This window comes from Sceloporus occidentalis, unplaced genomic scaffold (assembly GCF_023333645.1).
Source record: "Sceloporus occidentalis isolate IW3139 unplaced genomic scaffold, rSceOcc1.0.p SCAF_3, whole genome shotgun sequence".
Taxonomy (NCBI): Eukaryota; Metazoa; Chordata; class Lepidosauria; order Squamata; family Phrynosomatidae; genus Sceloporus; species Sceloporus occidentalis.
In genome coordinates this window covers 66,142,795-66,168,143 of record NW_028316983.1, presented here as the reverse complement: position 1 = coordinate 66,168,143, position 25,349 = coordinate 66,142,795, and the positions used below count along the sequence as shown (strand labels likewise).

General features: G+C 42.6%; 1 protein-coding gene across 1 annotated transcript; it reads left to right on the top strand.

The window, feature by feature from the left end:
- The first annotated feature begins 6,915 nt into the window (after positions 1-6,915).
- Positions 6,916-24,310, top strand: LOC149316096 (armadillo repeat-containing protein 12-like). Its single transcript, XM_089518290.1, has 6 exons — positions 6,916-7,057; positions 10,641-10,798; positions 13,398-13,532; positions 19,480-19,653; positions 22,115-22,186; positions 23,675-24,310. Exons 1-6 carry the CDS (start codon positions 6,916-6,918, stop codon positions 24,308-24,310), a joined length of 1,317 nt encoding a protein of 438 aa, XP_089374416.1.
- Positions 24,311-25,349: the final 1,039 nt, after the last annotated feature.

The window sequence follows — 25,349 nt, the reverse complement described above, 5'->3', positions numbered from 1 at the left end:
GGGAGAGCTTGCTTTAGATCTGCACACTCCACTGCAGCCAAGTAGTTGGTGCAAAGGGGAGAGTGTGAGAGGAGAGGCTGGGCAGGTTAGGCTGGTGTGCGAGGCTCCCAGGCTCATGGGCCAGGGACCAGCTAGATGACTTCAGGGGTGCCCTTTCAGAATTCCTCCCTTCCTCTGAGGCCACCCATCCACCAACCCATCGCTGGGGGTGTTCCCACTTAACTTTTACACCGCAATTAAATACACCGATTTCGATAAAACCGATGTAAAATACCACGCTGTTTACCCCACGTTCTGATTCGTGTTTTTTTTCCATTCCCATTTATCCATTTATTCCTGTTTTAATGTTCCCGATCGTTCCCATTTAAGAAATAGATCGATGTATTTAGAAGCCGAATTTGCATATAAACCGGTTTTGTGGCTGTCAATCAATATTCGTCATTTGATGACGTAGTATTAACCCGGGTTAACATAACCCGATGTATGTTCGATCTTCGTTCCCATTTATCCAACTGTTATCTATTTCTTTGTTTTTGGCGCTTTTTTTTTTTTGAATGGACCAATAAGGCATCGCTTAAGCTGTGAAACATCATGAGTGCTTCTGCCTTTAAAAGTCCGCCCCCCCGCGCAGTTCCCTCTCCCTCTTGTGCTAGTGCTTCCCAGCCATGGACCCTTGAGGCGACCTACAACATATTTTTACCGTGATTAGCAGCGATGCCTTGGGTCTGAGGAGGGAAGGAGGGAAGGAGAAGTTGGCAAGGGCCGTTTCTTTTTCCCTCCTTGCTTCCCCAAACCGAAGGCAGGGATGCCTTGGGTCTGAGGAGGGAAGGAGAAGTTGGCAAGGGCCGTTTATTTTTCCCTTCTTGCTTCCCCAAACCGAAGGTTGCGATGCCTTGGGTCTGAGGGAAGGAGGGAAGGAGAAGTTGGCAAGGGCCGTTTCTCTCCTTGCTTCCCCAAACCGAAGGCAGCGATGCCTTGGGTCTGAGGGAAGGAGAAGTTGGCAAGGGCCGTTTCTTTTTCCCTCCTTGCTTCCCCAAACCGAAGGCAGCGATGCCTTGGGTCTGAGGAGGGAAGGAGGGAAGGAGAAGTTAGCAAGGGCCGTTTATTTTTCCCTCCTTGCTTCCCCAAACCGAAGGCAGCAATGCCTTGGGTCTGAGGAGGGAAGGAGAAGTTGGCAAGGGCCGTTTATTTTTCCCTCCTTGCTTCCCCAAACCGAAGGCAGCGATGCCTTGAGTCTGAGGAGGGAAGGAGGGAAGGAGAAGTTGGCAAGGGCCGTTTCTCTCCTTGCTTCCCCAAACCGAAGGCAGCGATGCCTTGGGTCTGAGGAGGGAAGGAGGGAAGGAGAAGTTGGCAAGGGCCGTTTCTCTCCTTGCTTCCCCAAACCGAAGGCAGTGATGCCTTGGGTCTGAGGGAAGGAGGGAAGGAGAAGTTGGCAAGGGCCGTTTCTTTTTCCTTCGGTCACTCTCCCAGGCCCCAGCGAGGCCTTGGACAAGGTTTAAAAATGTAGGACCTTTTTTAAAATTTCCTGGTCAGGAAATTTTTCCCGGTTTGGAGGTCCCCAGGGATGGCAACCCTATGTTCACTGGAACGTTTATGCCAGAACTGCCTGGTCTGATGCGATGTGGAAACAGCATTTCAGAGAATGCCTCGTGCGATTTTTAATATGCTTGTGAAGGAGCTGCGTCCTCATCTGAGAGACACAAGGCTGCGAAAGGCTGTCCCCCGTAGAAAAGCAAATAGCCATGGCCATCATGTACCTGGCCCAACCCATAATTTGCACAGTTTGGAATGGAATGTAGCACTTTAACTTGCCCTATGACATGCTGCCCATAAGGGATAGTAGCAGCTATCTCAGTTAACCAATGTTTGTTGTTCTCCCGCTTTTCTGTTGGTTTTCCAAGGTTTTGTGTAAAGCTGGTATTTCTATGTGCATGCTACTAAGAAAATGGTTTTTATTAAGAAATAAATGTTGTTTTTCATATTGTTTAGAAATAATAACTTTTTATTATTCATAGCATAATTCCATTTCTGCCTGTAAATTGTTAACTCCACAAAATAATAAAAAATAAAAATAAAAATAAAAATAAAATAAAAATAAATAATAAATAAAAATAAATAAATAAACCCTGATTTCTTTAGTTTGCAATTTTGAACAAGCCTCCTTATAGGTTGACGAGAAATCTTTCAAAACAGAAATAAACTCCATAAAATTTTAATTAGTTTTATCAAAAAACATTTCCTTCCACTGCATCTCTTTCCTCAGTCGATCATTGCTGTTTTCAATCATGAGTTTCACATTATTTTTCAGCACTCAATCAATTGTTCGCACATTTTCTCGCAACTAGTCTTTTCATGCTTTTTCTTGATCATTGCTAATCTTTCAAAAGTCTTCAAAGATGCAATTTTGCGGGCAGCGTCGGTTGCTGAAATAAGCAGAAAAAAATTTCTTTAGACAATGAATTCCTGCATGGAAACACACACTATCAGAACTTTTCCCCAGTCTTGGCTTATCTGATGTATGGGTTCTTTCAGGCTTGCAAAATGTCACTAGAGAGGGAATTCCTGCATGGAAGATCATGCATGCCTCTAACAAAACCATGTTTATTACTGAGCTGGGCATCCACGATGGCAAGGCCAATTCAATGGCAGATGTTTGAAAGTTGCCAAGAACACTGTCATTAGAGAGGGAGTTCCTGCATTCTAAGGTCACTCACTAAAAGCGGGTCCCCTGGGGTGACTAGACTGCTGACCATGAAAGGCTTGCCATCCTTCCTTTTGTCCTGCAGGAAGTAGTGCATGACAGATTCCAAGGGAGCAGCAGGACTGCCACCTTGCAAAGTGTCACTAGAGAGGGAATTCCTGCATGGAAATCATGCATGCCTCTAACAAAACCATGCTTGTTTATCAGCTGGCCATCATAGAGTGGCCATTTAGGTAACCATACAGTGATGGTTTATCCAAATTTAAATATTCCCATGTATATTCCTATCTTTATTTCCCTCTGGATTTAATATTCCCATTTATATTTCCCTCTGGATTTAATATTCCCATCTATATTTCCCTCTGGATTTAATATTACCATGCATATTTCCCTCTGGATTTAATATTCCCATTTATATTTCCCTCTGGATTTAATATTCCTATCTTTATTTCCCTCTGGATTTAATATTCCCATTTATATATCCCTCTGGATTTAATATTTCCATTTTTATTTCCCTCTGGATTTAATATTCCCATTTATATCTCCCTCTGGATTTAATATTCCCATCTATATTTCCCTCTGGATTTAATATTTCTATCTTTATTTCCCTCTGGATTTAATATTCCCATTTATATTTCCCTCTGGATTTAATATTCCTATCTTTATTTCCCTCTGGATTTAATATTCCCATTTATATATCCCTCTGGATTTAATATTTCCATTTTTATTTCCCTCTGGATTTAATATTCCCATTTATATCTCCCTCTGGATTTAATATTCCCATCTATATTTCCCTCTGGATTTAATATTTCTATCTTTATTTCCCTCTGGATTTAATATTCCCATCTATATTTCCCTCTGGATTTAATATTCCCATTTATATTTCCCTCTGGATTTAATATTCCCATTTATATTTCCCTCTGGATTTAATATTCCCATGTATATTTCCCTCTGGATTTAATATTCCCATTTATATTTCCCTCTGGATTTAATACTCCCATCTATATTTCCCTCTGGATTTAATATTCCCATCTATATTTCCCTGGATTTAATATTCCCATGTATATATCCCTCTGGATTTAATATTCCCATCTATATTTCCCTCTGGATTTAATATTCCCATGTATATTTCCACACATATTTCCCATGTATATTTCCACACACACTCACAAACACACATATGCCCACCCTCAGAAGAAAATGCTAGATAGATGTATGTATATGTATATGTGTATACACACACACACACACACACACACTGGCTTTTCTTCGGAGGGGGTGGAAATATGTATCCAGGTAATCTCATACATGTGCCATCTGTGAAGCTCACTGGGCAAGTCACACTCTCTCATCCTCAAGGGAAGGCCAGCCCCCCCTCTGAACAAATCCTGCCAGGACCAGTGACAGAGGAGGCACACAACAAAAAGGCATGAAAACGCTTCGCTCCTCAGACCTCTGGTGATTTTTGGATAAATAATTTGGTGCCACTTGAACTGCCATGGCTCCAGACTATGGAATTCTGGGAACGGTAGCTTGTTGCGGCACCAGAAGCCTCGGTCCAAATAATCCACTTGAGATGAGACTGCTTCAAATACCCTGGCTCAGTGCTAGGGAATCCTGGGAAAGGTAGTTTATTGTGGCTCCAGACATGTCAAACCAAAACAAAGAGTTCACAGAATTCCATAGCACTGAACATGGGCAGTTACAGCAGTCCTGGATTATTTGTGCAGTGTGTTTTGGGCACTGATGCTGTAACTGCAAAGACATCACAAAATGTAGTAAACCTGAGCAAAATTCAAGACATTACCAAACAAAACCTTACAACACAATTATTTCCTTACCTTCGTAACACAATCTCCGCAGACAAAGGGGGCGATGAGGAAAATGGCGACGGCCACGACGGATGGGGGACAAGGCAAGGCGACTCTCCCGAGCCAGCCCCTTGCGCTCAGCTCCTCCCATACAGGTAACCCGAATAACGGAAAATCGTTCCCATTTATATAAATATCGATTCCTATCCCGAATTAAGGGAAAGTAGTAGGGTCGACCCTAGTAATTTTTTAACCCGCGTCATAGGCATTAAATGCGGTTTAAAAAAAGAACCGAGATACGAATTGATTTCAAATGGGAACGCATGCGGGGTACTCTAGAACAGTTCTAGATTTAAATCGGGCTCCAATGGGAATGCTACTTCCTGAATTCGCTTCGTAACCCGCATTATACCCCAGTGGGAACAACCCCGCTCTCTTTATGCAGAAGGTGGCAGGAGTGGCGGCTCTCCAGTCTTCTGGCCTGACAGACAGCCAACAATCCCATAATGGGATTCCTAGTCTTCCTACAGCATTGGTCTCCAGCATGACCAGAGGCCCTCCTCACTGCAAAGGAGGACAAGGCACCGCAAAATGTAGGGCCTTCCAGGAAAATGGTGATGATGAGCAAAGTCTGAGAGCTAAGGTTCTGAACTGGCATTTTGTATACACTGGGGGCTGTTGTGCCCCTGCCTCTGTTAGATTCTAAAGTACAAGTAGAAGTGTTCTTTCACAAGGTTTCAACAGTATTTGTAAACAAGGTGTACAGGGAGCACCCACGCCATTCAAAAAGAAAAAAAGCAAAAACAGTGATTTTTCTTGGCTCTGTGCTAGGAAATTTAGCACATGCAAGGGCAGCAGGAAGCCACAACAGTGACCAGGTGATGAATGCAGTTTATGATCCCTGTATTGCCCACTTCAACTCATTCTGATCAGGCGTCGGGCTTTATCACACGGGGGGAGGAGGGGTTGCAGCTCTGATCTGATATGACTGCAGGTCCAACGATGCAAATTCACGCGATAACGTGATGTATTATCACATGTGATTGCTTTCCATGGAGGGTTGTTCTGTGGCACTTCCACAGTGAATCCAAAGTGACTCCTCATTTTGGTGAATTTGGTAAGAAGCGAATTCACAGAAGTTGCTTCCAAGCTCACTTTGATTTCACTCCGAATTGGTCTGGTGTGGAATGCAACTTTGCTTCTGTCCTGGTACACACCCTCCCAACCCTCCAAGCTCCCACATTTCTCATAATGCTGCATTGCAATTTTGCCCTATTTCCTTCCGGTGCTTGGAACATTTAGATGTTGATGACAGGGATGAAGGGAATGAAACAGGAGGCTGGAGGGAGAGAAGGAAGCAAAGGAGGGGGCCACTGGAGGCTGGGGTAGAGGCTCCGACTCCCAGAATTCCATAGTTTGAACCAAAGACACCACAACAAACTCCAACTCCCAGAATTCCATTTCCTCGAGCCAAGGACCCCACAACAAACTCCAACTCCCAGAATTCCATAGCCTCGAGCCAAGGACCCCACAACAAACTCCAACTCCCATAATAATAATAATAATAATTTATTGTTTTTAAAATTATAATAATTTATTATTTTCAAATAATATTGATGATAATAATAATAATAATTTGGATGAAGCAGAGGGCAGTTAGAGATAGGTGACACATTCGGATGAAGCAGAGGGCATGTAGGGATAGATGACATTCCCTATTATTCACGTGAGGCTAGCATTCACGTGAAACTGGAAAGGGATGGAGGGAATTAAACTTCTTCCCCCCCCAGAAGTGTAAAAGATCATGATGCGTTCAGACCCCCACAGACCCCCACTGATCATGCGCAAGGGTCCCAATTCGAATAGTTGAATCCACATGGTATGTACTGGTGTGGTAATTCAAAGTGCTTTCACTCCGCTTTGACTCAGGAATCACCACAATTAAGTTTTTCACATGTGATAGTTCATCACGTGGATTTCCTTGGATTCAAAGTGACCCTGCTTCTCCCTCGCTACTGAAGTGCTTCAAATTGGGGCTCCTGTTTCACATGTGATAAGGCTCATAGCCCTTTTGGGTCCAAGGGTGTCCTGGGGTCTTTTACAGCACTTGCTACCATGGAGATGCCCAGAATTCATCCTGAGGTTCTGACACGTGTTCTCCCTATCACTGAGCTATGATTTCTCCCATATCTTACTGCTCAAGATCACCTTAAGAAATAATCAGGTGGGGCAAGGGAACCAGAAGTCTTCTCTTTCATATGCTTTCATGGTGACATGCAACAGTTGACATGATGGATTTAGGTGACATCACAAACCATGTGTAATGAATAGTCTGGTATTTTATAGGTGGGAGACCTGCCTGTGGCCAGAGCTCAACCAGATAACCTGGACGTTCCAGGGAATATGAAGAAATACAATGAGCTGCTAACTATCAAAAATGTGGTAATGGCAACTACAGGAGCTACAGCCATCTATCTGGTATCCAAGAGTCTCCTAGCAATGTTCCAAAGTCCACCCTACAACCCGGAGCCATTCAGCTTAGCTAGTAAGTCCTCTGCACTTCAGGGAGATGGTAAACCATCCTCACTGTATGTTCACTTTTGTTATTTTGTTATTTTGAAGGGAAGAACAATGCAACTTAATAACCAGACCTTGGTAAAGTTACTTTTATTAAGTTGCATAGTATAGAACCTCAAAAAGCGGGTTCTTTTTGCGTTGCGTTTGCAATGCCCGAGTGTGCAAATGGCCCACTTGTGACATCACAAGTGCGACGGGACGTGCGGATGCTATGCATCCATCGCATCAAAATGGCAGCGCCTGTGTAGACAGGGCGCCGCCATTTTGACGTACTGAGTACGTGTTAGGGTTGCCTGGGAGCATCTGAAAAGGACACTCCCAGGCAACCCTTGCACGTATTCAGTACGTGCTTTTTGGCCCATCTGGACAGGGCCTCGGTCTTCCATCTTTTTGGGCTCTCTGATTCACATGTGTGTGTGTGTGTGTGCGCGCGCACACGCGCATGCCTTCAAGTCAACTGTCAACTTATAGTGACCCCATTAATTGCACAGTTTTGTTTCAGGGCCATTCACATTACCTTTTACACTGGTTTTGAAATCGATTCTTCCAAGTGAAGTTCGTATTGGGCCCAATTCTGTCACAATCCATGTCGAGGCTTGCACAAGGAAATGCCCCTTACCCCGGGGTATCCAGAATCGGGCTAAAATCTGTCTTTTCTCAAAAGACCCGGGTTCCACGAAATATGAACTTGCCCTCGATCATGATTGGGGCAAATTCAGGGAGGGATTAAGGTCAGAGGGCGGGCAGAGGTCAGAGCATTCCCTCCCCTCATCGGAGGGGAGGGGGAGGAGGAAAGAGCCGAAGGAAAAAGGGGAATCTGGATGCAAAGGGTGAAGAGGATAAAAGGGGAAATCAGGGTGACTTTGGGCTGCAAAGGGCTGTCAGAGGGAGGTGGGGGGGAGTGGAGAAAGTGATGGAGGAGGAGGAGGAGGAGGAGGAGGAGGAGGAGGAGGAGGAGGAGGAGGAGGAGGAAGGAGCCCTGGGAAGAAGGGAGCCATGGAGGGCATCCTATAATGGAGCAGGAGGAGGAGGATGAAGGAGCCAGGGCAGTTCAGAGGGAGGTGAGGGTCGGAAGGAAGGAGGAGGAGGAGGAGGATTGCCCAGGGAAATAGGGCTGTGGGGCCAAGCTGGGGGATGTAGGGAAATGGATGCAGCAGAAGCAGCCTCTTTTGACAATTTATGCGCATGATTTTTTGGGTGCTTGCTTGTTCTACTTTCATTTCCTCTTGCTCCTGGATTATTATTATTATTATTTGTGTTATATGCGGATGCTACATTCAAAATGCCTGCGCTGCATTTCCCTTTTATTCCCAATTGATTCCATGGGTCAGTTGGAACTGACAGGTCACTCTCTCTCAGCCTCAGTGGAAGGCAATGGCAAAGCTCCTCTGAAGAGAATGTCAGCAGGAGGAAAAGGGTCAGTTCAGGTCAGGTCAAAGGCAGGGCACCAACGGATCTCCCATCAGGCACCTTCCCCCCCTTTTTTATTTTTTAAAATTATTTTTGACAAAATATGCGCATGTTTCTTTTCTTGAGGCAGATATATAGATGCATAGAACATGGCTAGCTGCTTGTTCACTTTCCCTTCTATTTGCTGGCTTCCAGCAAAGGGGAAATGTTGCAAATGGGCTAGACTTTTTTTCCTTTGTGAATCAATGCTATAATTCGAATGTTACATTTGTTGCTCTTGTAAATTAGGCAACTGGCAAAACGATACATGCTTTTGCTACTGTCTCTTCAGGGCTAGCCCTGAATTGCTTTTAAAAGCAAAAAAGAATGCATGACAATCACATCCTTTTCTGGCATTTCCGAGGTGAGGAATTTATTGTTGTTGTTGTTGTTGTTGTTGTTGTTGTTGTTGTTGTTACATGTGTAAGAGACATTCTGGGGTGGCAAGGAGTGGGGGATACAGGATGCATTAACTTGCATTTTGGGGTTGAAAATGGGGCCAAGGGCAGATCATAACCTGCACTGACCCAAATGCCCACACACACACACACACACACAAAGAGGTTTTAAATTTTGACAAAATATGTGTACTTTGGGGCATTTTGTACATGGCTCTTTAAAAAAAGGAGGGAGGGAATCACACTTCCGATGCCCCTGCAAATGTCACCTATGACGATCGCTTGATTGACAGTAGGTGCCTTCAAGTTAAACCCGATAAGACATTCGGGTTAAAATGCCCCTCAAATCTAGTGGGCACTCGCTAACGGAGAGATTCAGGGGAGGGGCATCCGGATCTACCCAGTTCCACCCACGTTAAATGGGCCAGTGGGAATGGGGCCGAAGAGTACTCAGAGGTGTTTTGCCAGTTCCTTTCTCTAAAATATAGCCATCAGCACCTGGTATTTGTTGGCAGTCTCCCAGCCAAGTGCTAACCAAGGCTGACTCTGCTTTCCAAGATCAGATGGGATTGGTGCTTTCTTCCCTGAACCAAAATTAAAAGAGGCAAATTTAAATGAAGAAGAAAGCTGGAAATTCCAAAAGGAGATTGCTGGCTTGTGTTCCTTTCTGCACAAGGGGCAGTGGGTAGAAGAGGCCTACTGGGATTTGGACAGCAGCAGATCCTAATGGGATGTGTGCAGCAGAGTGCAAAAATGCTTGAGGTTAATATTTCTATTACAGTACAAGTGAGTCTTGATTCACATTGGGTTTGTATTCCTGAATTTGCAGTGTAAACTGAGACTCTTCTAAGAGATGTCGATTCTATAGAGAATCATTTGAGACAGGGTGTGCATTCTGGTGAAGTTGAAATAGCCATAAGGTTAACATTTTTACTCAACTCACCACCAATTTTTTAAAAGTTTAAACCACAAGACATCAGAGCTTACATCTTTCAGGCCAGAGAAAACACTCCTTTCTAGACAATAAGACTTCAGTTGTTCACCCTTCACCTGAGCAAGTAGAGGAAATGTCTTTCAGCCACACCAAAACTCTGAGATTCCAGTTTATTCCCATTTGTGTCCCCCTTCTAAGCAGGCAAAGGAAGCCCTTTTGATTCATGGTGCTCCTCTGAAAGAGGAACTTCCAAGAGCCACAGTCATCAACTGCCCTCTTCAGGTCTTGCAAACACAGGGCCATTGCTTCCTTAATTGAATCCATCCACTTGTAGTATGCCCCCCCCCCTTTTCCTATTGCCTTCCACCTTTAGCAAGCATTATCCTCCTTTCCAATGAGTCACATTTTCTCATGATATGTCCAAGATATGACACAACCTTGGAACCTCTCAGCTAACATGGCCATTAGCTATGCTGGCTTGGGAATTTTGGGAAGTATAAGCCAAAAGGTAACCTTTGGCAAGTCACACTCTCTCAGTCTCAGATGATGGCAATGGGAAACCTCCTCCAAAGAGTATTGCCAAGAAAACCCTGTGACAGAGTCTCCACAAGTATGAAATCACTTGAAGGCACACAACCAGACCAGACCCAACCTATAGGACAGACTAAATGAATTACATGAATTTTCCATATCTCCCATGTCTGTAAGTTGTTCCTGAATTTCTTTGATCCGAGCAAGGTAATATTTCACTTCTGGATGATTGCTTCTAGGACTTTCTGTTGAGTACTACCCAATTTCATCTGCAAGAGTGAACGTTCCTGGAGAACTCAGGAGGCTCCTACAAGCCCTCACCCCAAACCTTGATGATGACTCCAAGAGGACAACACTTCATAACATCACTCAGTATATTTATCTGAGGGAATCAGAGGTGAAAGTCACAGGACATAGAATGCAGTGTTGAAGAACAACTCTAAAGCAGGCCTATTCTGCAAGTCAAATCCTGGTTCTCTCTAGAGGCTCCTCATAATCTGGTTTATATTCCACTACAGATCAATGGGTTTCAATTACCAAGATTTTACATTTTTTATGGAAAAGGGAAGCCTGAAAAAGCAAACCATATGTTTCTGCTGGAGAGGATTTCAGGTGTCATTTTGTACTGAGAAACTCTAGACAAGAGTTTTAGCAGAAAATGACATATACCTACAAGAGGCAGGGAATTGTAGAGGTTGCAGAGTTACTTGGGTGATTCACATTCCAATCGCCCTTGAACTATCCAATTTACAAGGTGGCCTTAGAACAATTTACTTGTTATTATTTGTTTATCTTATTTGTATCTTGCTTTTCTTTCAAAATGGGATTCAAAGTGTCTTATAGTATAAATTAAAACAGAACAGTTAAAACAGCACAACGATCAGGAGCATCTGCTATCAGCTCCGACTGATACGCCAGCTGCGCCCTTTCCTGGAAGTAAAGGACCTAGAAACTATTGTACATTCATTGGTAACTTCACAACTTGATTTCTGTAACGCGCTCTACATGGGGCTACCCTTGTGCCTAGTCCGGAAACTTCAAGTAGTGCAAAATATGGCAGCCAGGCTGGTCGCCAGAAAAACTAGGAGGGACCGAATAACACCCATCCTAAAATCTCTTCACTGGCTGCCTATTAGTTTCCAGGCACACTACAAGGTGTTGGTTATAGCCTTTAAAGCCCTACATGGCTTGGGCCCAACCTATTTGAGGGATCGCCTGTTCCCATATAATCCACCCCGCACCCTCAGGTCCTCTGGGAGGAATCTATTGCAGCCTTTAAAAACCAGAGTAACTGCTACCTCCCAGAGGGCCTTCTCTGCAATTGCTCCCAAACTATGGAACGGTCTGCCGGACGAGATCCGTCAAATTGCCAGCTTAGACAGCTTTAAAAAAGCTGTCAAGACGGATCTCTTCTGGCAGGCCTTTCCTGAATTAAAGTGCCTGGCCACAGAATGACTGCCCCCCACATCATGTATTAGCCCACCGCTCTGTCCTCACTGTATTTTTTATTGTGTTTTTAATAGATATTTTAATTGTAACATGTTTAATCCTGTTTTAAGGGGGGGGGATTTGGGACATAATTTTGTAAATGTGGATATTTTAATATGTTGTGAGCCGCTTTGATTGTCTCATCACAGAAAAGCGGGATAAAAATAAAAGTTTTATATTTCAAAAAGCACTAAATACAAGTATATTCAATTAAAACATTATTTTTAAAACATTAAAACAATTAAAATAAAAAATAAATATTAAAACCACATATGCAGATTCACATCATTGCCTGCCTCAGAAAAGACAACAGTGAGGGGGCAAACTGAGCTTCAGTTATGAGAGAGTTCCAAAGCCTAGGAGCAGCCACCAAGAAGGCTTTCTCCATTGTCCCCATCAACCAAGCCTGGGAGGGTGGTGGCATGGAAAGAAAGCTCTCCCCTGATGATTGTAAGATTCACGCAAGCTCATATGGGGAGATAAGAGCTTTCAGATAGTCTGGATCTAAGCCATGTAGGGCTATATTTATCAAAACCAGCACTCTGGTGTAGCTTGGCTTCATAAAGGTGTATAAAAAGAAACAAAGGCCTGTTACAGACTGCCAAAATAAAGCTGCTTTGGGTCTCTTTGGAGGTATGCTATTTAAATGATGCATGTGTCCTAAGAGTCCGAAGGTCACTCCAAAGCCACACTCCATTCCTAAGCACTGGAGTGCAGCTTTGGTGCAGTTTCCAGATTCTTAGAATGCATGCATCATTTAAATAGCATACCTCCAAAGAGACCTGAAGCAGCTTTATTTTGGCAGTCTGTAGCAGGCCAAAGAAATCCTGTAGCACCTTTGAGACTTAGAGGCAGTACAGACTGGCACTTTGTGCTGGCCTGACTGTGGAATAGGGCTAAACTAGGGCTGAGCGTCCACACACACCCAGCCCTAGTTCCGTTGCTCGTCCGCCATCATGGCGCACACCTGTCCATACAGCGCATGCCATGATGGCATCTGTGGCGTGCAGCACCCAAACGGCACTAGCAAGAAGGGGAATCATCATAGCATGTGAGTGTGCTAATGACATCCCTTCCAGGAAGCTGCTCAGAGCAGCTTCTTTTGGGGTGCGGATCAGTGCAGTAGCGTGCGGCTGGTGCTGCACCGATCCGGGGCATACAGGGGCAGTGTTTAGCCACCCATCTGTATAACCCCAAATTGAGAAAAAGATACATAGCACAGACTTTCATAGACTCCAGGCCACTTCATCTGATGCATCTGACTCTATGGTTCATCTGAGGCATCTGACTTAAACTAGAAATGTCTTTTCCTCAGTTAATCTCAAAGTTATTACAGGAATTTTTTTGTATCTTCTTATATACATTTATGTAGTTCAACAACTTAACCCCTACAGAAAGACTCTCAAATAGTTAAATAAATATGAAACTATTTGGCATGCTAATTCAGGTTGACATTGTTTTAGTTTAGACAGGTTAACATTAGATAACCTTTTTTTCTTGCTTTCCAGGCCAATTCCTGCACCAACGACGATATTAAACTGATAGCATCATTCCTGGATGATGGAGATAAAGCCACCAAAACAGAGGCACTGAATGCCCTCAAAGCTTTCACTATCATCTGGAGGTTTAAAATTAAAATCCAGGTAATCATTTGCATATCCTAATTGTAACATGCTTAGGTTGTTGTATGTAATAGGAATTCATTTAAATTACTCTTCAATAAAACAGGTAAAGCAACGAAAGAAACATGCTATAAGCTAATGGCACTATACAACAGAATGGAAGGAATTATATTAAACACAAAACATTTGTTAGTGCTGCCCCCTCCCCAAACCAAATCAAAAGACCTCTTAAGGATTTCATCAGCAGTTATGCCATTCATAATCTTTTCTGTCAGGGCATGCTTTTAATTTTAATTTTATCTCCACTGGAATCATTTTAATTTTACCTCTTTAGCTCTGCTGTTGATTTTATCCTGTTGATGGCTTTCCTTTGCATTTTGCGGTGTTTATCCATTGTGTATAAAAAGTTTATTTCATCCCCCACCCCCATGTATTTTAATGTTTGTAAAATGCCCTAGGAATTTATTTGTGAGGATGAGACAGAAACAACAATCTTTTAATACATGAAAGAAATAAGTACTGGCAGGAAAAAGGCTTACCTCTGCACAGTACCTGAATGCTTTTCCTCAGAGAGCAAATGGCTTGGAAAACTGGCATGTAGACATTGGTAACTCTTCATTCATCAAGCTATGCTCATCAGTGGCTGCTTTTCATTAAAAAAATTATAGGAACTCCCAGATCTCCCTCATCTTGTCTAGTTTGGATCAGGACTAGGAAGTTTGCAACCCTTCCTTTCTTGTTGGAATGCACTTCCCATAATTTCTCATGGTTGAGTAGGTGGTTAGGACTAAGGGTAGTTGCAGTCCTACTACACTTGGTGGCCCATATGTTGCTTTAAACCAGGAGTGAGAATCAAGAGACCCTCCAAATGTTGTTGGGTTGCAACTTCCAGCATTTCATATTATAGACTCTGTTGGCTAGGGCTTCTGGGACTTGTAGTCTTACAATATTTGGAGGGCAATATGATCCCCACCCTGGGATGTAAATCATTCATGATTTCATCCTCACATGCAAGGATGAATAATTACTGTAGTTTTCTCTCTGGTATAGGAGAAATTGAATATTCTCCCCATATTTGAAAATCCTAAAGTTTTTTGGAAGTTTTTCTTGTGCAGCAAGACATGTGGTGGTGGTGGGGTAAACTCAATAGCACATTTTCTGTACAGAAAATGCATTTGTGAGAAAATGTATTTCTGCACAGAAAAATCTTGCCAAGAACATTTAGTGACAGGGTCACCTTAGGGTTGCCATAAGTCAGAAATGACTTGAAGGCACACAACAACAGCAACAATCATTCCTTTCATTAAGAGGCTAAATAACCTGAAGACATCAGATTCCATCTGATCTTGGAAGCTAAGCACAGTCAGTCTTGGTTAGTGCTTGGATGGGAGACCACCAGCTGATACCAGGTGCTGTAGGCTGAAAGAAAGGAACTGGCAAAACTATCTCTGAGTATTCTTTGCCTAAGAAAGCCATATGAAATTCATGGGATTATCATAAGTCAAAAGGCAACCTGAAGGCACACACACATGCACATTTTTTTTATTTGAAATCTAAAATAAATCACATATATATTTACATTTCCGCTATTACAATGTTACCATATACCATCCCTTCCACCACCACCCCCTTTTCCCTTACATATATTCTTTTACCATCTAGATGTCTCTTACACACATCTTCTTACATAGCTTATTCAGCTTTCTTCTTCGTTCCTCCTTGACTGTCAATTCCCTAGAACCATCTCGGTCTTTCTATTTCTTATCTTATGCTAAGAGATATTTCATCTTTGAGAATGTACATCTAATTTTCCCCTCACCTAAACATATCTTTCCATTTTCATTTTCAAACATAATAACATACATTCATCAACCTTGCTTCTATATTTTCTCTTTATACTAGTTGCCTTATATCTCTTCACTATTCTATTTTTAATTAATTTTTATTTACAGTTTTGCTAGTATTTATGCTTTCCATCTCTTTTCACAAAATTCAATAAAAGGTTTCCAACTTAAATCATCTTCCTCTTGTACTTCTTCTTTCAGCAATTTTGTCAGGTTGTCCATATCTATAACCTCAGCGGATTTTATTAACCATTCATCTATTGTCGGAACTTCATTATCTTTCCATCTCTTTGCAATGCTTATTCTCGCTGTAGAAATTAAATACAATATTTGTTTCAATTTCTTTCTTGCATTCACATCCTCTATTATATTTAGCAAACACATTTCTGGCCTTAGTTCCATCTTAACATCCAATATATCTTGTATTATTTTATGAACTTCTATCCAAAACTTTTTAATCTGTGGACAGGTCCACCACATGTGATAATAGGATCCAATGCCATCATTACATTTCCAACACCTATCATTTTTACCTTTATTCATTTTTGCTAATTTTTGGGGGGGTAAATGCCATCTATAAAACATTTTCACAAAGTTTTCTTTGATGTCCACACAAGATGTAAATTTCAAGTCTTTTCCCCATGCTCTTTCCCAATTTGTTAATGAAATAGTTCGTGTTATATTCTTTGCCCATTGGATCATATTACCTTTAATTGTCTCAGTAGCTTCTAGTTGTAACTTCAAGCAGACCTTATAAAATTTTGAGATTATTCCCTTTTCTCCTTTTTCCCAAAGTATGTCCAGTTCCGTTTTTATTTGTGTTATTCCTTATCACCACCAGAGGACACAGTGGCACAGTTTTTGACTTTGTGTTTAATTTATTCAGTTTCTGAATGTTGAATTGAGAGAGGCTGCACATGGGACAGAGGTTGCCCCCAAAATTAAACCTCAGATTCTATGACAAGGGGAACCAAAGGATTAGATCACAACAAATCTTAGGAATGTTGGTACTTTTGCCTCCTGTACAAAAATTATTCTGGTTGCAGTATTATCTTTTCCTGCAGAATGTGGAATACTTTGAAACTCTTGGGACAACAGAATGAGGAAAAAAGGAAAAAAACAGAGGAGTATAATGGGGATCATTAATCAATACCCTAAAGACACCTGATCATGCCTGATCTTGGAAGTTAAGCAGGTTCAGCCCTGGTTAGTACTTGGATGGGAGACTGCTAATGAATACCGGGTGCTGTAGGCTACATGTCAGAGGAAGGAATGGGCAAAACTACCTCTGAGTATTCCTTGCCTAAGAAAATCCTATGAAATTCACGGGAACGCCAAAAGTTGACAGGTGACTTGAACGCACATACCACCACCAGGGACCATAGAATCATAGAATCATAGAGTTGGAAGAGACCGCAAGGGCCATCCAGTCCAACCCCCTGCCATGCAGGAACTCTCAATCAAAGCATCCCCAACAGATGGCCATCCAGCCTCTGCTTAAAGACCGCCAAGGAAGGAGACTCCACTCCACTCCAAGGAAGTGTGTTCCACTGTCGAACAGCCCTTACTGTCAGGAAGTTCCTCCTAACGTTGAGGTGGAATCTCTTTTCCTGCAGCTTGCATCCATTGTTCCGGGTCCTGTTCTCTAGAGCAGCAGAAAACAAGCTTGCTCCCTCCTCAATATGACTTCAGTTATTTAAACAGGGCTATCATATCGCCTCTTAACCTTCTCTTCTCCAGGCTAAACATCCCCAGCTCCCTAAGTCGTTCCTCATAGGACATGGTTTCCAGACCCTTCACCATTTTAGTCGCCCTCCTTTGGACACGCTCCAGTTTCTCAACATCCTTTTTAAATTGTGGTGCCCAGAACTGGACACAATATTCCAGGTGGGGCCTGACCAAAGCAGAATACAGTGGCACTATTACTTCTCTTGATCTAGACACTATACCAGGGGTCGGCAACCTGCGGCCCGCGGGCCGGATCCGGCCCACCAAGGCCTTCCTGCCGGCCCCTGCGCAGTCCTGCCGCCGATTGCCGCCGATTTCCCCCATTTTCGCGCCGCTGCGGCCGCCATTTTGTTTTTCAAAATGGCGGCCGAAGTCTCGCGTGACCTCAGGATGGCAAAGGTCACGCGAGACTTCGGCCGCCATTTTGAAAAACAAAATGGCGGCGCCCACTAGGAGTCCTGGTGCAGCTCCTGGAGCACTCCAACAGGGCTTCAGGGGCTGCAGCAGGCCTGCATCGGGCTCCACCTTGCCCTCTGCCCTCCTCCTCCTTATGAATAGAAGAGCAGGGAAAGGAGGAGGAGGAAGAAGGAGGAGCTAGCTGGCCAGCAAGAGAAAGAGCAAGAGCAAGCCAGAGAGAGGTTGGTTGCTTCTTTAGGGGAGGGGGGGTTAGCCTTCTATTCTGAATTGCATTTTAGTAGTTTCCATGCTAGTAACTTGTTAGTATTATTATTATTTACTTGCCCTTGGTGGTCTCTTTGCAAAAACTACTCTCAGCTCCTTGTGCTTCTCTGGGTTGAGACAGTGGTGCATGCTTTCTCCCTTCTATTCTGAATTGCATTTTAGTAGTAACTTGTTAGTATTATTATTATTTATTTGCCCTTGGTGGTCTCTTTGCAAAAACTCCTTTCAGCTCCTTGTGCTTCTCTGGGTTGAGACAGTGGTGCATGCTTTCTCCCTTCTATTCTGAATTGCATTTTAGTAGTAACTTGTTAATATTATTATTATTTATTTGCCCTTGGTGGTCTCTTTGCAAAAACTCCTTTCAGCTCCTTGTGCTTCTCTGGGTTGAGACAGTGGTGCATGCTTTCTCCCTTCTATTCTGAATTGCATTTTAGTAGTAACTTGTTAATATTATTATTATTTATTTGCCCTTGGTGGTCTCTTTGCAAAAACTCCTTTCAGCTCCTTGTGCTTTTCTGGGTTGAGACAGTGGTGCATGCTTTCTCCCTTCTATTCTGAATCGCATTTTAGTAGTTTCCATGCTAGTAACCGTTAGTATTATTATTATTATTATTATTATTATTATTATCACTCCGGGGGCGGAGCATGCGGCCCCGCCCCTGGAGGGTGGAAGCTCCACCCCACTGCTTCGGCCCCCCAGTTGTCCGAGGGACAGCAACCCGGCCCCCGGCTCAAAAAGGTTGCCTACCCCTGCACTATACTTTTATTGATGCAGCCTAAAATTGCATTGGCCTTTTTAGCTGCTGCATCGCACTGTTCACTCATGTTCAACTTGTGGTCTACTTGGACTCCTAGATCCCTTTCACATGTAGTCTCATTTGACCAGTGAATTTAAGGAAACAAAAGGATAGAAGCTTACCCCAAGCACACATGTGACCACTGAAAATTGGACTGCCTTGATGCATTTACAGTGTCAAACATGGACCTTGAAATTCCTAGTGATTTCCAGTTTCAGATTTGTGTGTGTGTGTGTGTGTGTGTATGGGTGGGTGCAGTTAACTAGGTTGGGTAGAGGTTAAAAGTGGCCTTCAGTACAATCCACTACATAATTATAGTACTATGATAATACTTCATCCTCCGTGAGTTCATCCTATGGAATCTTGAGATTTGTAATTTAAGGAGGCACTAGAGCTCTCTGATTGACAATTCTAAATATTCTTTCTGAACTGCAAATCCCACAACTCCATAGGATGTTGCCATGGTAGTGAAAGTGTGTGTGTGTGTGTGTGTGTGTGTGTGTGTGTGTGTGCACATGCATGCCTGCCTGCCTGTTTGTCTGTTGTTTGCCTTCAAGTCATTTATGGTTACCCTAAGGTGAACCTATCACAAGACTTTCTTGACAAGTTTCTTCAGATGGGGGTTGTCATTGCCATTGCAATCCTCTGAGGCTGAATGTTATAACTGTGTTATGTGAAATGGCCCATGGAGTGATGCATTTTACCACCAGTGCCCCTCAAGAGAGCATACTAACACAGTTGGGCAGGTAGCAAGTAATAAGGGCATGGCACCAAAGGAGGAGCAGTGTTCCTGTGTCCCTCTGTAGCAGGATATCTGGTGACACCACTGATTCCTATTTAGATAGTGTTCTACTGAAGGACAGAATGTGAAATTTTAAAATAAACCACAGAAAATGCTGCTTTTGTTTTGCTGTGCAGGAATACGTCCCCAAAATCGCTGAGCTCGTAACAAGCAACTGGGACACCAATCTGCAGGTGGCAGGATTGAGGCTCCTGAATGGACTGCATATACCAGATAACACTCACTCGTTGCTGAGAAATTTGCTACCACATTTCTTCGATATTTTGCTCATGGCAAATACTTTGGCCAAGGTACAAAATCACACAGGCACCTCCTCTTCTTCCTCAAGGTTGCCTGGTACAGGAAAGTTAGCTTCCTTTATTTAAAAAAAAAATACATAACTTCGAACACATATTTTTGGTAAGAGAATCATGCTTCTTAAAGATTTCCAGGAATGTGATGCCCCAACTTTGTGCTCATGATTTCAGTGGTGGCAGGAGTTCTCAGGGATGTGGGGCCATAAAAACTAGTGCAGGCTTCATGCAGTCCATGGAACATAGGTCCCCCCATCCCTTTCTGCCTTAGATTACTATGATTTTCCAGTTTCCCCAGGCAACATTCTTTGGCTACTGAGTATGCTTTCTCTTGGTCCCACCACTGCAGATTTACTTATTGAGGACACGAGAAAGAGCCTTTTCAGTGACTGCTCCCACTCAGTAGCATCACTAGGATTGGTATCACACACACACACACCGATTGATGACCTCCTATACTACACCATACAGAATTATTAGTAATGTTTTTGGTACTAATGTTACTCATAAATTGTAATTCCTATATATCACTGAATCTAATGGCAAATAGTTGTGACTTGAACAACTAGAAAAATTAAAATTATACCTTTACATTACTAAATCATACACATAGAATGAATGTGTTTGCATATGCATAGTTTCTTGTGGTTAAAGTGAAAATTTTGTAAAATATGATGTCTTTTTTAAAAAGTGTAAACAAATAAAAAATATATTTTTAAAAAATTGAAATTTTATTTTTAAAAATATGTACCTCTCCTTTCACTAAACCTCACCCCCACTAATCTCATCAACTATAGCATTTTAAATAAAACCAGATGAATGCCACAGCCTGTTTCTGCCAAAAGGCAGATGTTTAAGGAGCGGTGGTGTCACCCCTCCTTAGGGTGTCACCTGGTGTGGGCTGAATCCTCCACACACCCCAAGTGACACCACTGCTCCCACCTTCTGGAATTCCCTTTCACAGGAGGCTAGGCTGGCCCTCTCCCGCCTTTCCTTTTGCTGGCAAGCAAAGACGTTTTTATTTAAGCAAACTTTTAATGGTTAAGCAGGAAAGGTTCTTATTTAGATGTATGTTCAATCTGTTTTTAACTTTTGTATGATTTTTAATTGGCTTTATAGTGTTTTAATGTAGTAATGTTTAATTGGTTTTTAAACCTTTTGCAAATGTTGTTAATTTGTTGCTCTGGAAGCCACCTCAGGTCCCATCCTCGGAAAAAGGCAGCATATAAATAAAGTAAATAAATAATATTCTCAGTCCTTATTGTTCCTCTCCCTCTCCCTGATTATTTTTGTGCTTCTATAAATCTTGGGGTTCCCTCAATCCTCTGTCTGTGCTGCCATTTTGGCTACCTAAGAAATGTCATCTCAAGCAGCATAGGATTTCCTCTCATTAATAGTTTCAAAGGGCTATTCCAGATTGGCCTAACAATGCAAGTTCTTACAATCACTTTTTGGATTTCACTGAGTTTTAGCACTTGTTCTTACTGCATCCACTTCTTCCATTCTTTTAGGGGGGTGTTTATAGCCATTTTCTTGGATCTGCACAAAATTTTTCAAGGTTTCTTAAACTGGCTGTAGCTTGGTAAGGTGACTGTATGGGTTGAAGGGCAAGTATTCTCCACTCTGATTTATTTAAACATATGGTTATAGAGTAATAATGCAAAAGTGTCATTTCATTGCTATTGCACTATGGCTGTGCGTATTCACCTGCACGGGGCAGCCCAGAGTATCCTGCTTCTGGAGCTGTCCGAACCCTCCCTTATTGCCCTCCATTTTGATACGGGGGGCTGACCACATGTGCACCCCACTGGGCCACTTCCATGTCCATCACTGCCATGGTTCACTTTGCTCTGAAATCAGAATGAGTTACCCACCAACGGTCACATAGGTGCGCGCCTTGCTTTGACCACATAGCGAGCAACTGGCATCAGTGGAAGACTCACTGGGTGGCTCAGCAGCACATGTTGTGCCAAACGGAGGGCTCTGGAGTCTCTCAGAAGATCCAGAGCAACTGGTGAATTATTAAAATCCAGGGTAAGAGGGTTAACACCCTTTTCTGGTGCTGTGTGGGCCAACCATCATCCAGTCTGCTTGCATCAGAACCAGACTTTGGGCCATGTGTTGTCCGGTTTCTCCACTGAGAGAACCAGGGAGTGCTTTGTATTTGAACTGTGCAGACAGGACCTTCAACTCTAAAATACCATATTTTTTAAAAAGAAAAAAAAATGAAGGGGGGAAAGGAAATATATTGTTCCTATATGGCTTGGATTTAAAATGATAACCACTAGACTAAAAAGTGGTAATAAAATAATGGAGCCGGTGCAATAATTTGGGAAAACGGAAATATTGCAGGGGCATTTTCAAACATCCTCACAACTGCAGCAACAAGTATAGTAATCTTCTGCTACATGTGCCTCATCTGATGGAACCCTAAGACATATATTCTCTGTTTGCTCAGGTGCAGGTTCTCAGGTTTCTCAGCACATTAGCCCAAGAGGAAGACCTGCTGTACGATATCATGAACTGTCGGGTAAGGGCCACAAAATAGTTTCATGGTACAATGGGAGGGGAATAATTTTTGGGAAACTGCTGTATATATAAAAGGATATATAGCTGAAACAAAATTATACACACATATATTGCCTGAATTCTGCAGCTGCAGAATTCTGATGTGGCTGAAATAAATAAAGGATTCCTATCAACTGCAAAAAACAAACAAACAAACAAAAAACCTGGCATCAAAGGATGTATCTACACTGTAGAAATAATGCTATTTGGCACTACTTCAAGTGCTGTAGCTCTATTTTCTAGAATCCTGGGATTTGTAGTTTTATAAGATCTTTAGCCATCTCTGCCAAAGAGTGCTGGTGCCTTACAAAACTTCAAATTCCAGGATACTGTAGGATGGAGCCATGACAGTTAAAGTGGTCTCAAAACTACAGTATTCCTACAGTGTAGGTGTGCCCTCATTTTGGGGGTTTATCACAATCTGCACAATTTCTGCTTCCTTAATCTTTTCATGTTTCTTTTAGAAATGTTAACTTTCCTGCTTACAGGAACTGGTTAGCTGGTTTTCTCATAATGGGGTTGTTAATATCTCATTACCATGGAAACCACAGGACCTGATGCCTTGGGAAGGTTTCCCACATTATATTGTTAGGAACTCTTCCTGTCATAACAGAGAATATTCTGGGGTGACTTGGTTTTGAATGTGTGATTAAGACCCATTACCTTTGCAAAGGATATACTCCTGGTGGAGATGAAAATTTCTACAACTGTTTTTTGACTTTGAGGTGCTTGGAAAAGGAAATCAAAAAATCTTTACCTGACGGTAGGTATGTTTATGTCTTATCTTGTTTACATCTTTCTCATGCAAACCCTGGCCTCTCTAGGGAAGGTCCAGCATGCTCCCAATGACATTGCCCTGTTTCCATTGCTAAGGGTATGAGAAGGAACTACTGCTTCATTCATATTGATCTCTTCCCAGAACTCTGCCTTTCAGTACATAGGCCAAGCTAAAAAACCTTTCTGTGGACAAAGAAAAGTATTTATTTATTTATTGAATTTATATCCCATATTTCTCCCCCAAATGGGACTCAGTGTGGCTGATAAAGATGGAATAACAACAGTGGGAGTTTCCTCTCTCATTTATTTTCCTGTTTCATTTCCTACAGCATTCCTGACAACAGTGAGAGACTGTCAGTAAAGTCAGTGTAGCGTAACAGCTAATGTGCTGGATGAGGGGAGATCTGAGTTCAGATCCTCACTTGACCTCCAAATTCACTATCCCCATACTTGACTTTCCTCATATGGATGTTGGAGGGAAGTCATACATTCCTCTTTGAACTCCTTGGAGGAAAGATGGAATAGAAATTTTAAAAATAAATACACAAATCAAGAAGTAGCATTGCCTTGAAACACTTATCCCTATAATCATCTACATGGGATTGAAGAGTAGGGAGGGAGGGAAGAAGAGAGATTGTTTTTACTAAATCCGGCTGTGATCTCTCTCTCCAAGGCCCCTCCTGAATTCCTGAGCCTTTTCCAGCCTTCTCTGCCTGGGAACCTACTTTGTGAGTTGCTAATCTTTGTGGAGCGGCTTAGTGCCGGGCGCCTGTCACCCCAGTACCAGTCAGTGCAGTGGCAGTACAATGACAACTCTCTTCATGAAGTTATCTTTGGGGACACCTCCCGTCTCTCTGACCGCTTGTTGGCTCTCATCATTCACCCAGAGGAAGAAGTGCAGGCCCAGGCCTGCAAAGTCATCCTCAGCCTCCGGCTCAACAAGGAAGAGAGTCGTGTCATAAGTGGACTCCCCTTTGGGGCCAACATCAGTGTCCATCCTCTGGAATCAACAAGAGCTAGCCAGGCCGATACCTCCAACCTCAGCAACCACCCTCTTTTTTCCAGCATCCACTCCGCTGATATCCGGGGAGATGACAGCCACATCGGCAGTGCCCATGACGAGAACAACCACAGTTTTTACCCCCTTCAAGGCACAGATGAAACTGGTCACAGCTTCTATCCCCTTGAGAGAGCTGACCTCAGCTTCCACCCCAGTATCCACACAAGTGGACGGGTCCTTGAGGATGACTCCAGAGGCAGCTTTCATCCAATTGGTAACTTGGATGACAGTAACAGTGACTGCATTTAAGAACTCAGTTTATAGCGAGGGAAAGAGAGGAATAATAAAGGAATTGGAGAAGAGGTGACAGAACCACTTATTGCTGGTCTCCATGCCAGAAAAAGGTCTAATTTCACCCAGCTGTGAAAGAGTTCAAATTTTTTGATTCTATTTAAACAGGAAAGCCCTTGACCCAAAGAGCTTTAGAGTTCTGTTTCTTTCTCTATTTCATTGCACACTGATCTGCTACCTACTTACCAGTGCCAGATTTATCCACAGGCCAAGTACACTATAGTTTAAACTCTCAGTTTATGATAGGCCTTTTAATTTAAAAATAATTAAACCAAAAAGACCTCCCCACCACCAATACCACTCGCTGAAATAACAACATTTTTGTCTAGTGCTGTTGGCCTCTTAAACTGGGCATAGAGTCCTGCAGAAACAGGCAACATTGCCAGTGGTGGGGGCCAATTTTCATTCCCACTGGTGGGAATAGGCATATTTTTTACTAACTCAGAAGTGACATGACATCAGCTGGTTTGGGAAGCATAGGGCAAAATAAGCAAAACTACCACATTTGAAGATGGTTTTGTAATTTTTTGCACAATTTAGGGTTTTTTTAAAAAAAAAAAACACCCTTTTTATTTTAGAGGTGCTAGGTGGGTGCTGTGGAGGTATCTGTGGTAGAATTCAAAGATATAGCCATGTTCGTCTGTAGAATCAGTATGTAGAGAGGTCTTGTAGCACTTTTGAGACTTACTGAAAGAAAGAAGTTGGCAGCATGAGCTTTCCTAGACTGCATCTGAGGAAGCAGACTTTCCATTTCAAAGATGCTACACGATCTCTCTACATATTGGCATCTGAGGAGTGTGTTTTCCACATTCCTAGATAAATTCTTAAACATGGCATAATCTGTTGCTTATGCTGATCATATTCTCTTTGCTATACATGCAGAATTTCCTCAGTTTGGTTACTCGAATTCAAAGTTGAGTCTAAACACTAAAAAGTTGTCTCATTCAAAATGTCTGTGAACCTGTATGCAAAATTGTCTCTCAAGGTGTGCCTGTGC